Below are 15,992 nucleotides of genomic sequence, written 5' to 3'. Positions count from 1 at the left end.
TGGTTTGGAAATTTGCCATATAGTATGATCTCCGATTTCCCTCATTACATTTAGTTTGGCTTGGGCCAGCCAGGTAAATACGGCCGCAAGGCACTTTTGTGCCGCAGCCGTTTCTACTTTCGAGTTACTCCAGGTAAACAGGAGCTGGGTGTCGTCGGCGTAAGCCATAATTTTTGTACCCAGCTCCTCGGCCAGGTAGATCAGCGGGGTCATATAAATATTGAAATGAAGTGGGCTCAAAGTTGAACCCTGTGGGACCCCTGTCTGAACTTACCTGGCCGAGGAGCAGTACGGGGGCATCCAGACTTGCTGGGAACGGGAGTCAGGAAAAGACTCCAGCCATGACCACACAGCCCCAGTAAGGCCGATAGAGGTGAGGCGAGCCAGGAGGAGTTGATGAGGGACCGTATCAAAGGCGGCAGAGAGGTCCAATAAAATTAGCGCCGCTCTGCCACCCTTGTCCATACACTCCCTAATGGCTTCCACCACCTCCACCAAGGCTGTCTCCGTGCTAAAGGAGGCCCTAAAACCAGACTGGGCTGGGTGAAGCGCCCCGGACTCTTCCACAAAGGCGTTCAACTGCCGAAAAACAACCTTTTTGCAGACTTTGGCCAGTGCAGGAAGCAAGGAGATGGGACGGTAGTTGGCTGCAATAAGGGGGTCTGCTGATGGCTTCTTCAGGAGAGGCAAACGTTTAGCTTGCTTCCACTGCCTAGGCACCACTGCAGATTGCAGTGACCAGTTGACCATAGCAGTAACTTCAGACCCGACACAATCTGCTACTCCCGCCAGAACTCTTGCCGGGCAGGGGTCCGAAGGGGAGCCCGATTTGAGAGATTTCAGCAGAGCAAGAATGTCCAATTGATCAGCTTTAGCAAATTGGGCAAGGCAACTGCTAGAAAGAGTGCCAGGCGTCTCCGCTAGAGGGCGTGCGGCGACCTTGCTCAAGGCTAATCCCTCCTCAATGAGCTTGATCTTATTAATGAAAAAAGAGGAGAGCTCCTCACACCAACCAGCGGATACCGGGATCCTTTTTTTCTCCGCCAAAGGCGACAGAAAACTTTGGACTATAGCGAAGATCTCCTTATCATTATTATCCGCCTCCATAATTCTAGTCGCAAAGTAGGCGCCTTTCGCAGTCTTAACTGCGGTATAATATTCTCTTTGGGCTGAGCGGAGGTCCGCTGTGGCTTGTGGAGAGTATGCAGCCCTCCAAAGCCGCTCAAGCTTCTTACATGACCTTTTTTGCTCTTTAAGCGCTGGCGTGTACCAAGGTTGAGAAGGCAGTACGCGCCGGGGGATTTTTGAGGCAGGTTTGGAAATAGCCTCAACCCCCCGACTGACCCAGGCATTAAAGAGGTCGACTTGGCCCTCTAGATTACTAGCGAGAGCCATCTGCGAGTGCGTGAGGGCTTCTGCCAACCCAGAAATGTTAATTTTCCGTGCTAAGGGGCCTGACAGAGGAGGGGGGTGGCGAGATGGCAGTGCCATGGCCCAGGAGAAGTTGATCACAGCGTGGTCTGACCAGGTGACCGGCTGAGGGTCTTTAATGGCCAGTGCAAAATTGGAACATATCAGATCCAACACATGCCCGCGGGAGTGCGTTGGTTTGGAGATCCACTGTGTTAACTGAGTTATTCCCATGAGGTCTTGAAGGCCCAGTGTTTCTGGAGAACTGGGGGAATCTAAATGTATATTAAAATCTCCAAGAAGGAGAAATTTCGGAAAGCGTAACACGCGTTCCGCCAGTACATCTCCTAAGGAGCTTAGAAAGGAACCAATCGGCCCCGGCGGTCTATAGATCAGGGTCCCCCCTAAGGTGAAATGAGGGGAAAGGATAAAGGAGAAGTCAAAGGCTTCTCCCTCCAACACACTCATAGACTTGTCACAGGAGAAGGCCCAGGCTTCCCTGAACACTACTGCAGTGCCGCCCCCTCTACCTAAGATGCGATCGGCCCTAGCCAGGCGGTAACCCCGTGGGACTGCCAATTCTACCACTGGAGCGCAGGATTCGCTAAGCCACGTTTCTGTGACAAACAAGATGTCCAGGTTGTTGTCCCCAATGAGCTCAAAGATGTTATCGGCGTGTTTCACCATCGAACGGGCATTGATGAGAGATGCCTTAACCGAAAGCTTGTTCTGGCCTTTGGGCGGTGGATGTGATAGGAGGGGAGGGAGATGGAAATTACAATCCTGGCATTCCCACACCATAGCGGAGCACGGGAGGCACCTTTTCAGACCCATATGTGAGCCTGGGTTCAGGGAAAACAGGGTTTCACGACTATAAATAAGTGAGCTTGAGATACCTGGGTCAGAATGGGCAGCCTGACCGGCCCTGGGCGCGGTCCAGGCACGGACGGGCGCAGACGGGCTTACCTTAGGCGCACCTTCGGCGCACCATCGTCGCACCCGCTGCGCCCGACCGCTGCGCCTCGGCTAACACATGATGATAAATAAGGGGGTAGCGGGAGGCGCGGGCTCCTGTCTCCGCCCTCCGGCTTGCTGGTATGTCCCTGATTGGTCCGCCTACCTCTCCATGAGCTCTCCACTCAATCGGCACACAGCCGTGGTGGAACGAAGCTCGGGATTCGGCGACCAAAGAGATAGTGAAACAGAGGAGCAGCCTGACTCGCTGACGTCCTCGCATATGTAACCAATGAACAGAGCGTGTGACAAGGTTCACAATAACTATCTAAAATATGAGGAGCAGCCTAACTCGCTGTCGTCCTCTGTACAAAAGATCTGATTGTGCAAAATAAGCAAAAGCTTGTTTTTAAAATTCTTGTCACAATAGGTACAATATCAACAGGTTTCTAAAAAGCAAGCTAAAATGCAAGAGCTCGCACAGTGGCGGCAGCGGCTTCTGTGTGGTAGGGAGCGCGCTCACCGATGCCAGGCTTGAAATAGCGGGAGGCGCGGCTCCTGTCTCCGCCCTCCGGCTTGCTGGTATGTCCCTGATTGGTCTGCCTACCTCCCCATGAGCTCTCCACTCAATCGGCACACACCCGGGGTGGAACGAAGCTCGGGATTCGGCGACCAAAGAGCTAGTGAAACAGAGGAGCAGCCTGACTCGTTGACGTCCTCGCAGATGTAACCAATGAACAGAGCGTGTGACAAGGTTCACAATAACTATCTAAAATATGAGGAGCAGCCTAACTCGCTGTCGTCCTCTGTGCAAAAGATCTGATTGTGCAAAATAAGCAAAAGCTGTTTTTTTAAAATTCTTGTTACAATAGGTACAATATCAACAGGTTTCTAAAAAGCAAGCTAAATTGCAAGCGCTCGCACAGTGGCAGCAGCGGCTTCTGTGTGGTAGGCAGCGCGCTCACTGATGCCAGGCTTGAAATAGCGGGAGGCGCGGGCTCCTGTCTCCGCCCTCCGGCTTGCTGGTATGTCCCTGATTGGTCCGCCTACCTCCCCATGAGCTCTACACTCAATCGGCACACAGCCGTGGTGGAACGAAGCTCGGGATTCGGCGACCAAAGAGCTAGTGAAACAGAGGAGCAGCCTGACTCGCTGACGTCCTCGCAGATGTAACCAATGAACAGAGCGTGTGACAAGGTTCACAATAACTATCTAAAATATGAGGAGCAGCCTAACTCGCTGTCGTCCTCTGTGCAAAAGATCTGATTGTGCAAAATAAGCAAAAGCTGTTTTTTAAAAATTCTTGTCACAATAGGTACAATATCAACAGGTTTCTAAAAAGCAAGCTAAAATGCAAGAGCTCGCACAGTGGCGGCAGCGGCTTCTGTGTGGTAGGGAGCGCGCTCACCGATGCCAGGCTTGAAATAACGGGAGGCGCGGCTCCTGTCTCTGCCCTCCGGCTTGCTGGTATGTCCCTGATTGGTCCGCCTACCTCCCCATGAGCTCTCCACTCAATCGGCACACAGCCGTGGTGGAACGAAGCTCGGGATTCGGCGACCAAAGAGCTAGTGAAACAGAGGAGCAGCCTGACTCGTTGACGTCCTCGCAGATGTAACCAATGAACAGAGCGTGTGACAAGGTTCACAATAACTATCTAAAATATGAGGAGCAGCCTAACTCGCTGTCGTCCTCTGTGCAAAAGATCTGATTGTGCAAAATAAGCAAAAGCTGTTTTTTTAAAATTCTTGTCACAATAGGTACAATATCAACAGGTTTCTAAAAAGCAAGCTAAAATGCAAGCGCTCGCACAGTGGCAGCAGCGGCTTCTGTGTGGTAGGCAGCGCGCTCACCGATGCCAGGCTTGAAATAGCGGGAGGCGGGGGCTCCTGTCTCCGCCCTCCGGCTTGCTGGTATGTCCCTGATTGGTCCGCCTACCTCCCCATGAGCTCTCCACTCAATCGGCACACAGCCGTGGGGGAACGAAGCTCGGGATTCGGGGACCAAAGAGCTAGTGAAACAGAGGAGCAGCCTGACTCGCTGACGTCCTCGCAGATGTAACCAATGAACAGAGCGTGTGACAAGGTTCACAATAACTATCTAAAATATGAGGAGCAGCCTAACTCGAAGGGATGAGAGAGGTAGCCGAATGGATGACGACCAGCCGCCTGAAACTGAACTCAGACAAGACGGAGGTCCTCATCCTGGGCTCCTCGTCCTCCGCCTGGGACGACTCCTGGTGGCCCCCCGCCCTGGGCACCGCACCCAAACCGACGGACCACGCACGCAACCTGGGCTTCATCCTGGACTCCTCCCTCTCCATGACCAGACAAGTAAACGCCGTCTCCTCATCTTGCTTCAACATCCTGCGCATGCTACGCAAGATCTTCCGGTGGATCCCCACCGAGACGAGGAAGACGGTCACCCAGGCACTCGTCACCAGCCGACTGGACTACGGCAACGCCCTCTACGCCGGAACCACCGCCAAGCTCCAGAAGAGACTCCAGCGGATCCAGAACGCCTCGGCCAGACTCATCCTCGACATCCCCCGACGCAGCCACATCTCCGGACACCTGAGAGATCTGCACTGGCTCCCGGTCAACAAGAGAATCACCTTCCGTCTCCTCACCCACGCACACAAAGCCCTACACGACCAAGGCCCGAGCTACCTCAACAACCGGATCAACTTCTACACCCCCAAACGCCTCCTCAGATCAACCAGCCACGCCCTCGCCGCCGTCCCCCGCATCCGAAGAGCGACAACAGGAGGAAGGTCCTTCTCCTACCTGGCCGCCAAGACCTGGAACTCACTCCCAACCGACCTGCGCCTGACCCAAGACCACCTCTCCTTCAGGAAGAAGCTCAAGACCTGGCTGTTCGAGCAGTAACGGCACCCCCCCCCAAACCAGCACCTTGAGACCCTACGGGTGAGTAGTGCGCTCTATAAATGACCTGATTGATTGATTGATTGAACTCGCTGTCGTCCTCTGTGCAAAAGATCTGATTGTGCAAAATAAGCAAAAGCTGTTTTTTTAAAATTCTTGTCACAATAAAGAGGAAGCATGCTATTTATTCTTCATCTTCCTCAAATGAGCGGTGCTTTAGCTGATCCATTACCTCCTTTACTGTCGCTGTCTAAAGTACAAGATATGATTGAGGCCGCGGTGGCCAAGGAGTTGCAGGCTTCCAATAAGAAGAAGGGGGGGCAGGTCTTCTCGGGCTCATGAGTCTTGGGAATCTTCATCTTCAGACTCAGAGCAGCCCTCTACATCTTTAGGCAAATATCTTCGAAGGGAGGAGATGTGGGACACTTTGTCTCGGGTGCGCCAGAATCTGGGATTTCCTCCTTTTCGTATGGATAATGAGGAGAAGGCTTTATTCCACAGTACTTCAAAGCTTGCACCAAGGCAATACCATTCCATGGTACAATCGAGGATATGATGATGTCCGAATGGAAGGAGATAAATAAAGTTTCAGTTCCAAGGTTCCTTCAGAAGCTTTATATGCTAGCTGGTGAGGAGGTTCTTCCTCATAACGTCAAAGTGGACTCAATATTGGCAAAGTTAATTGGCAAGACCTCCATTAATCCCGAGGAATCTAGCCAAAGTGATCCTTCAGACAAAAACATTGATGTGGGGCTGAAGAAGGCATTTGTTGCTGAGAATCTAGCTCCGAAAGCCAGCCTTTACACAGCTTATACAGCACAATCTGTAATTAAAGAATTTGATCACTTGGCAATGGCAATCCAAGTGTTTACAGAGGGCTTGGAACTGTTATCTGGTATGGAGCAGCAGTCCCGCGTATTGGCTGATATGGTATTGGATATAGTCAAGGCTACTGCAATGTCCTCAGGGGTTTTAGTGGTTGACTGACGCCACCTCTGAATGGGGTTGGAAGGGATTGGAAGACAGAAGCAGCTGGGAAGTCTGCATTGATGAAAATTCCTTTTAAGGGGAATATATTGTTTGGCGATCAGCTGAATTCCATGATTTCCAAGGCCTTTAAGGACAAAAAACATACCCTGCTGTATAAGGGCAGGTTGGACTACACAAGATTCTGAGATGAGAGATTCAAGTCTTCTCAAAAGGAATTCAAGGGGTGCTCTTCCTGCAAGCAGAAGTATCAACACAGAGATTTTTCACCGAAGAAAGATTTGAAGAAGATTCAATTCAGGGTAGATCTATCCTCAGTATAGCATCTATGGTGGCAGAGCTACAGGGTGCATCCATTGGGGAAACTTGCCAGGCTGTGACCTTGGCTGATTCTTTCACATTTGCTAACTATTACATACTTGCTGTGGTTCAATGTATCGCTGATGATGTCAAGTGTCTAAATACATTTGTGTTTTCAGTAGGCTTTGTCCGTTGTTCTGATTTTATTGCATGCTACTTCTCACATGCTAAGGACTGCAAGCGAGGGAATGGACGAGGAGGTAATGTTGCAATGACTTACTGGTAATTACATTGCCCTGAGTCCTTTTCCCTCATTTGCAGCCATGGTCCCTCCCACTCTCCCTACGGAGCAACTGACATTTGTGGTCGTGGTAACTTGTTACTAAAAGGAGGCGTGGTGTCGAAGGGTCTTTTATACATTTCTTAATTAAGTGGGATTGGTGTCTGGGAGGCCTCACCTGTTAATGTCTGCAGGCGAAGGGACAGGAATCAGAGTGATGAAATTACCGATAAGTAAATATGACATTATAGGAACTGGCCATGTTTTTCTTCTACAATATAGTGTTGACAATTATAAATGTACACAGGTTTAAGTATTGTCTCTACAATCTTTTGTGGCATACGCATCACCCATGTTCCCAATATTCTCTCTAATTAGCTTTAAGGGTTTTACCTAGATGGATGAACAGCCACTCTTCACGCTATAATCTCTCTTGGGTATGAAGTCAGTGGGGACCTTAAGGTATAGCCCTTCACATTTCTGCTCAAATAGATTATGTGTGTAGAGGGATGGTATTTGTTCACATATGCTTGCAAATTAAGGTTTATTTCACAGGTGGTTTGATAGCTAGGTTTTGAAAGTTAATAGGCATACTATAGGGAACACCGAAAGTGGTACCAAATGCCTACATTAAACAAGATTATTCAGACCTCTACAGAATTGGACAACAGAGAGAACAGTAGAGTCAATAAGAAGGTCAATAAATGCAAGTGGATGATTCTTGGGAGCCACATCATAGCAATGAGTTCCCTCTTACATCAGAGAGACAATAAGAGTGAGAACAGTTATTCTATTGTGCCTGTTTTGATAGCGAACTACTCCTTGGCATAAATCTCTCTGTTCACGTGAAATAGGTACAGCCGCAGGTTTTCGGAAATTAAGCTAAACATTTTAAACTTCTTCCCTCAAGTCTTACCTATTTGTCAATTAAACATACAAGTTACATGTTGAACTTCCAAGTACAATTATTACTGCCAGAAGATTCAGATGTACAGATATAAAAACTTACAGCCATTCAAGTTTATGGAGATCTTGAAAAACTCCAGGCTTCAGGGATGTGATCAAATTATAACTCAGATACCTGAAATACACAGGAAACACAAAACATGCATTAAGGGATAGCAACAGCTAGCAGCAGATGAAGACTTAGACACGGAGGGGCTACTGGTGCAATTGTACCTCTCCCACTTCTAGAGTCACCCTTGTTTAGTTGCCCATTTAATGCAGAGCTTTGATTTTTGTCTATCTGTTTTTCTAACTGGGCTACATGTGAGGGATCTTAGGTCTGCACTTCAGTGGCCTCTTAATTACAGTATTGCTATTAACAACAGTTATCAGCCCCATCAGAACTATACATTTTTTTACTTTTATTCAGAGTTTTTGGCTGGTGGCAGAAGCTTAAAACGTTAAAAGGAAAGTCTGGACCTAAAAGAGGAATTACCTGGGCAATCACATTAGGAATTACTGATTCCACATAATTTCTTAGAGGACCCTCCTGGTCCAATCTGCAATGGACTGGGTTTATTGTCCTCCAGAGGTATGGGTACCCCAATATCACAACCTCTGGGGGTGGGGAAAATTCAGTCCATTTCGGGCTTCTCGTAACGAAGGCCTATGTATGGTTCCTTGAGGAATCATAAATTAAATTCCACATGTAATTGTGTTATTGTGAATTATGCTGCTTTAGCTTCTAACATACTGATTGTCAGATTCATCATCAGAGGCTATAACAAATACAATAGACAGGAGTGGCTATTACAGATCAGCATGTGCTGTGGCAAGAGGCTGGGCTATTTGTTACAGTGTCGTTTTCACACGTCCTCTTGGAATTCTCATACTTTACAATTCTTCAAAACGGATTTTCGAGTCTATCTGCAATGCTTACACAGAATTGGTACAGGAGGATTTTTACCAGCAGTTCCTCTCATTTTACTCAGTCTAGAGTCTAAATGCTTGGTTAGTACTAACTTCAAAAATGCAGTAACATAGTGTTTCTTCTGGTGCCCAAATTTAAATTTCACATTTGACATCAGCAAACATTGAGGAGATCACCAGCCGTTTGGAAACTACATAAACACGATTACTAGCGGAATACAGAAACACATTGAAAATCCGATTAGTATAAATGTATTTTGGATTAATTAATAATAAAGTATCACAAGAAAGTGGTGGGATAACACCTAATCAACGTTTATAAGGAAAAAACATTGTGTTAAAAAGGATTTTAGAAAAACTCAAGACCATTTATTATGGTATTGGGACTATAGTGCACTGCTGCGTAAAGTGTCTCTGCAGTACTGTACAATGCTTTGTTAATGGCAGGGGCTGGTGTGCATGGTTGGTAGAGTGTATGGATGTTCGCTGGCTCACTTAGGAAGCATTAGGTGTTTTTTGCGTTGACCTGAGATTCTACCTTTTCCTGTGAACTTGGTACTGTGCATTGACATGCTTATATTTATTTTAATTACATTTATTTATGCAGTTCTATATAGGGTGACCCAGACCTCAGAGGCAGTAGAGTATAAAACTACCATATAACATATATGCCAAGGTAAGAGTTTATTCGTGGAGAATTCGATCAAGGGACTTATTTAAAAATAGGTGATGTTGCTAGAAGAAATTCATTTTAAATTCTCGTTTTAAGACGTGTTAGAAGGATCTGTCTTAATGGCAGGAGAGTTGGCATTCTATATAGTTCTTGGGAAAAATTGTTTCAGGGTTCTGGCTGTATAGAGTGCAAGTTTTTTTTTTTAGATTGAGATTCTGTACTACTGAGAGAATGGGAGCTTTCTGAGATGTTTATTCAGCCGTAGCCTAAGGTAACTGGAGCATGCTCACTTACAAAGTGTCCCACCACACAGATGAAGCTCGATTGATATTGTCACCATTACATAATGTCAGACACAAGCTTGCTTTTTCCCCCGAAGGGTGTCTACTGAGGGGTCCTCCGTTAAGGAATACCAGCATCATTGCAAAAGCCGGTCGTGGACCAAGCTCACTCTGCCCATCAAGGGGTGGTAAAGACAAAATCCAGTCTCCGAAGTGAGGTATGGTTCCCTGGTTTGGATGACCAGGTTGAGCACATTGTGAGGCAGTGTTCCATGTGTCAAACTGCTGGTCCTGTCGAGCCACCTGCACCCTTCATTTTGGAATCCATTCCATCCATCTCCAGGTACAGGGGCAGGTCCCATTTTGGAAGCTTACGTGATGGTCGCCACATGTTTGTGGGGCTGGATGACTTTTCAAAGTACCCTGGAAAGAAGATCCTAGAATCAATAACGGCCACCCAGAACATACCCCCGGCTGGAGAAGGTCATGGTCACTCATGGTCTGCTGAATGAGGACAGACAATGGCCCACATGCATCAAGCATTTTTGTAGTCGCAAACGGTGCGATACCTTAAAATCGGCCGTTTGCGAATGCAAAAGTGCTGTTTGGGATGCATCATGCCATTTTAGAAGTCGCATCTTATTTACGATTTCTAAAATTGCGTTAGCATATAAGAAATCGCAATTGTGCGATTTCTAAAATGCTATGCATCATTACAGAAAAATGTGCGATTTTTAAAATTGGAAGTGCAAATTACCACGAAGTTCAACTTCGTGGTAATTTGCAAAATTGTTTAAAAATGCACAAAAATGCATTTTTTAAAGTGTTAAGCTACAGACACACATGTCCTTAGGACATGTGTGTATGTAACTTATGCTGAAAAGTACATTTCATGGGTGCAGGGGGGGGTCATTTTGACCCCCCTCTCCACCCTTGAAATGCATTGATGAATTGCAATTGCACATTGTGAATTCGCAATTCCCATTCATTCCTATGGGCATTTTGGCCCATAGGAATGAATGGGAATTGTGAATTCGCAATTGAAAATGTGCATTTTTTTTGCAAATCGGTAAAAATAGCGATTTTTACCGAATTGCAAAAAAAAAGCAAAAATATTCATGCATAGGCTTTTGCGATTTCTAAATTGCGAATCGTTATTTTTCGAAATTTAGAACTCGCAAAAGCCGATATTGATGCATGTGGGCCTAAGTTCCCCCTTTTTTCTAGGCAAAAGTTTGCTGAGTACCTGCCCCCACATGCATCAACCTATTTAGGAAGTGCAAACGGTGCGAATCGGTAAATTCGGCCGTTTGCACTTCCTAAATACGTTTTTGGGATGCATGAAACAGAGTGTCAAAATTCGCTATTTTTTGCATTTCTTAAAAATGCGAATGCAATTAAGGAATCGCATTTGTGCGATTCCTTAAATGCAATGCATCATTTTTTTAAAAATTGAGAATTTTGAAATAGGAAGTGCAAATTAACACGAGGTTGACCCTCGTGTTAATTTGCGAAAATTTAAAAAAAAGCAAAAAAATGCATTTTTTAAACTTGCATGTTACAGACACACATGTCCTTAGGACATGTGTGTGTGAAACATGCACTTTAAAATACATTTCAGGGGTGCAGGGGGGGTCCTTTGGGCCCCCCTCTGCACCCTTGCAATGCATCAAACAAATTGCGAGTGCAAAAAAAAAATAAGCAAAACGGCATTGATTCCTATGGGCCTCTAGGCCCATAGGAATCAATGTAATGCCATTTCTTAATTGCGATTCGCAATTAAGGAATCGCAATTTCCGAAAATTAAGAAATCCTAAAAACTTTTAGGATTTCTTGATGCATAGGATTTTGCATTTCCTAAATAGCGATTCCTTAATTTTCGCTATTTAGGAAATGCAAAATCCTAGATTGATGCATGTGGCCGCTGGCCTTTAGAAGGCTCCATCAGCAGAAGACCACTCCCCGTTGGCCGCAAGCAAATGGTATTTTGAGAATTGCATTAGCCATTGTTCAGAATGTGGAGTGTGCGTTGTATACTTTCCTCCATTTGTACCGTCTCACTCTGCATGCTACAACCGGAGTGTCCCCAGGCACCTTGTGCATGAAACCAGATGGTAGGAGACATCATTCCCCACATTGGAGAGACGTCTCAATACTTGACAAGGATGCTGAGGCATTGCACTGACATTGTGCACAAAATCATTGCACATCAAAGAGGAAACGGGCCAAGCAACTGGATCTCCAAACTGGTGATTTGGGGCTTGTCAAGAACAGATGTCCAGGAAGCATGTTTATGCTACAATTTGAGACCGAGCCATGGAGAGTGAGTTAGGTGAAAGGAACCATGGTTACCGCTCAGAGAAATGGTGAGACAATCACATGGAACATATTGTTCTTTGAACTGTACCAGCAGCCCGATTCTGAACCAGAGGATTGTTATGGTACTTTTCCAATGGTTGCAAGTGGCAGTGGCTAGAACCATGTCAGCTGTCTGCAAGGTGGGGCCTGCAAGTCCATGCCTTCACCTGGGGAATGTAATGGTCAACTCCAGTAGCCTAATTCCCCTGAATCCCCAGGCACTGTCATGAGAGACGACATAGGTGGAGGTGAGCCTGAAAAAGATGAACCAGCTTTCCAGAGGCAAGGCATGGGGAACTCTGACCTACGACGTTGGTCAGAGGCTACTACGAGGTTGAAGGATTTTGTTCTAAGTTAAACATATTTTTTTATTTACTGTTAAGGTATCCTATTGCATCTGTGCATTCTACAGCTCTTCATACAATGGTATGTTCACGTATCTGAAGCAGAGCTGTGCATATAATGTCTATATCTGCTTGTTTCGAGTGCAGGTTCTAGCATGTTTCGGTTTCTATTTTGGGTTTGCCTTATCTTTTGTTGTGTGTGAAAAAGGAAGAAATGTTATGTTGGGATGGTACATCTCATCTTGCGAATTGAGGGAGGGGATATGAGTAAATGACCCTGTCATGCGTGGCTCTAATAGTATGAGCCATGATGCACAAGGAAGCCAATAAAATAAGGGGCCTGGGCCTCGAGGTACAGAGGTAAAAGTAATTGGTGTTGGCTGTTTCTTTACAACATTCATTGGGCTGTACTCTGCAACCCGACAATGCCTACAAGCAATAAAGCTGTGCCTCCCATTTGTTGTTTTGTAGTAGAGCAAATCATGCACAGGCAGCTCAGAGCCTAGGCTGGCAGGAACTGTCTAATCCACGTAGGCTGTGTGCTGCATTGAACCCTTGTCCTCCTGTGTGGGCTTGAGGAAAGTCCTTCCGCCATCTTCGCTGTTTAAGTGTTTATGCTATCTTGGAAAGCTATGGCCATAACTTCAGAACTTAACTATAATAACAATGATGAGAATACTCTAAAAAATCAGCATATGTTCAATTAAAAAAGTGTTGTGGTGATCTCTATGTTAGTTGCTAAAATATAGATCGCCGGGATGTTATGTTAATTATGTTATGTTAATTAATTTGTATAGCGCGACTGTTACCCGGAGGTGTCCTGGCGCTGTCTGCTGTCTTTAAGGAAAGGAAAGATGCACAATCAGAAAAGAAAGGCCAGGGAGCAAGGTTGAAATTAAGATTTATTGCTTGAATAGGTGGGTCTAGATTTTCTGTCCTGGATTGTTAGAGTAATGCAGAAAGACTAAGGTGAAGGTAATGTGATTTATGAGAGCCAGACTGTGTGGACATGAGTCCTGGCTTGTCCTCTGTGCGCTTTCTGGTCCTTCCTTCTTGCCAGTGCAGCGCTCCATTAGATCGGGATGAAGCCAGAGCTTTGGGGAGCATTTCTGAAAGGAATTCGATAAAATGTGTCTTGAATTTGATGTGGTCTGGGCGGGGGGTACAATGGAGTTCTCTTAGATTTGGGAAACCCCGTCCTTTTTCCTTTTCTCAGTTATTAGGTAAGCATGTCCTTGAAAGATGTTATGCTAATGAAGCTTGTAGCGGGCACGGATACTCCAAGGAGTGTAGGGGTGTAGAGGGCCAGTGTAGAGGCCAGAGACAAGCATAGAGAGTGCTGCCGCTCTCCATGTGTGGGACAGACAGTGAGTTGACAGTGGAACAAAATTTGAATGTTGTAAATTGGGGCTTGACTTGTCACAATAGGCCCCTTTGGATCCGTGGTTACCGTGACTTCTTTGTGGGGTCGATACTGAAAGCAACTTATTTTGCGCATTTGGCAAGAGAGGTAGGTGATGCTCGGCTTATTGGCCATCAATTGAATATAATGGGAAACCCAATCTACCCTTGAGGGCTTGGGTAAATCTAATGAACGGGTAAAAAGCGCCTTCAAGGGATTTATTTGGAATACTCTGTTCTTTTGCTTTTGATATATATTTTTAACTGCAAGAATTATTGATAAACTCGCCAGAGAGATATTATTCAAATGTCTTTTATTGGTCATTAGGCAGTCCCCGAAGAGTTGGTCTGCGTGTAAGCCTGTTTTGGGCTGTTTGTTGGGCCTGTTTTATGGTCTGTGGGGCCTGTTTTTATGTTGATTTCCCTGATATTAAAACAGTGCCTGCAGCAAGTTCAAATCCATATCTTCTTCCAATATTTGCCAAAATACTTATACAGCGTATATTTAAAAGTTCACAGCTGCCCCATTTTGCAAACATGGAACACTTATTTTAGCTACCGAATTCACTAACGGGGGCCACTTTTATTTTGGTCTCTATGCCTTTCTTCTGTCCCAGTCTGACCCTGGTGAAACAATCGAGCCACACTTAGGGGCCGATTATGATGGCGGACGGACCTGAGCCCGTCCGCCACCTTAGAGTAGGAGGGAACCTCTGCATTGCCTGCGGAGTTCCCTCCTGGGAAATTAGGATGTGACCGCCACCCTGGCGGTCACATCCTCAATTTTTACCATTGCGGCGGGTGCGGCTTCAAGCTGCATCCGCCGCAATGGTAAAAATGCATACATTGCATTTGTATGCAGAAAGCGGCAGGCACCATGCGGTGCCTGCCAATTTCTGCATATAAATGCCGGGGGGGACCATTGGTACCCCCCATGTGCACCCCCACCCCCCTTTCACACAGGGGGCCCGCAAGGGGCCCCCGCAGTGAAGTTACACATGCTTTTCCACGGCAGAAAACCCGCAGCGGAAAAGCATTTTTTACAGCCCTTCCTAATATGGCGGACGGTGTCTGAGAGACACCGCCACCATATTAGAGCTTTTCCGCTGCGGTTGTAAGCCAACCGCGGCGGAAAAGCTGCGGACGGAAACTAGGACCCACCAGCCATCCTAATGTGGCGGTGGGTCTTTGGTGGGTCCGCTGCAGTGGCTTCCGCCGGCCCGGAGGATGCGGAAAAACCGCAATCGTAATAGGCCCCTTACTGTGGTAGCACACAGCCAAAGCAGCACTAACCTCTGCACAGATCTATGCCTTCAAGAATGTCCCAATGCATTTCATAGATGGACCCCTTGGATTTTAAATTTCATTTTTCAATGGTTAGCAGTAATTCTGATCGATTTTCAATGAGGTAACCCCCCTTCATTTAGACATTTAGGTCAAAGAGATCACAGAGGTAATATCTCCTGACATCATGATGCATTACAATGATTGATGCCACCCCCTATTTGTTTGCTAGATCCAACCCAGGATAGGCTGAGGAACATTGAGGAAACTAATGTTTCTTGACTGATGGTGTGAGCATCGATTGCAATGCCCATTTGCTATCTTTTGAGTTGGGGGTGTAGAGAGCTTACTTACAGTTTGGTCAGGTTGTGCAATCCCCTGAAGGCGTGTAAGGAAACTGTTCGGATCACATTGTTTTGTAGGTACCTAAAAAAGAGGAAATTCATCAACAGTTAAACTAAACAAGTTCATTCTAAAAAATAAATATGTGGTTGCATTTAACTTCAAAAACACCAGATGGTGCTACAGAATACCACGTGTATTTGATTTGATGTTTGACCTGCCCGTATGTGACAGCACAATTCTGGGTTCTATATCACGAAACTCAAGGATATGGGGGAAAGCAGAAATGTATATTAATTTATATTACAATCACAACCAGTACTGGCCCTAAAAATTATTTTGGGACGTGGGGCACAGAAAGACAACAGTCAAAATGGTGGTTCTGTTTATACCAGATAAAAATAAAGAGGGTGCGCAAACAAGTGGTTTGTGTGTGTGTTTGAATAGCTGCCTTTTGTATTTGTAGTGTCTTGTGAGTTAGGGATGACGGGACCATTTTGGCCCTTGATGGACTCTGTAGAACAGTGATGTAGGTGCGGGTATAGAATTTATGCTACAGAATGTTCAGCTTATCGGTACACATTGAAGAATAAAGACATTTAATACTAAGTTTCATGTGTG

The 15,992-nt window shown here is 46.1% G+C and overlaps 1 protein-coding gene across 1 annotated transcript in view; it reads right to left on the bottom strand.

The window, feature by feature from the left end:
• The window catches only part of RXFP1 (relaxin family peptide receptor 1), a 1,193,379-nt gene that overhangs the window by 319,914 nt on the left and 857,473 nt on the right, over positions 1–15,992 (bottom strand). Inside the window, exons 6-7 of the mRNA XM_078677666.1 lie at positions 15,384–15,455; positions 7,823–7,894 (exon numbers count right to left, since the gene is read on the bottom strand). Coding sequence (XP_078533792.1) covers positions 7,823–7,894; positions 15,384–15,455 — 144 coding nt within the window. The remainder of the gene's footprint in view (positions 1–7,822; positions 7,895–15,383; positions 15,456–15,992) is intronic.

Source organism: Lissotriton helveticus, chromosome 2_1, assembly GCF_964261635.1.
Source record: "Lissotriton helveticus chromosome 2_1, aLisHel1.1, whole genome shotgun sequence".
NCBI classification, from domain to species: Eukaryota; Metazoa; Chordata; class Amphibia; order Caudata; family Salamandridae; genus Lissotriton; species Lissotriton helveticus.
The sequence above is the reverse complement of the archived record's forward strand: the minus strand, read 5'-3'. Positions and strand labels throughout refer to the sequence as shown.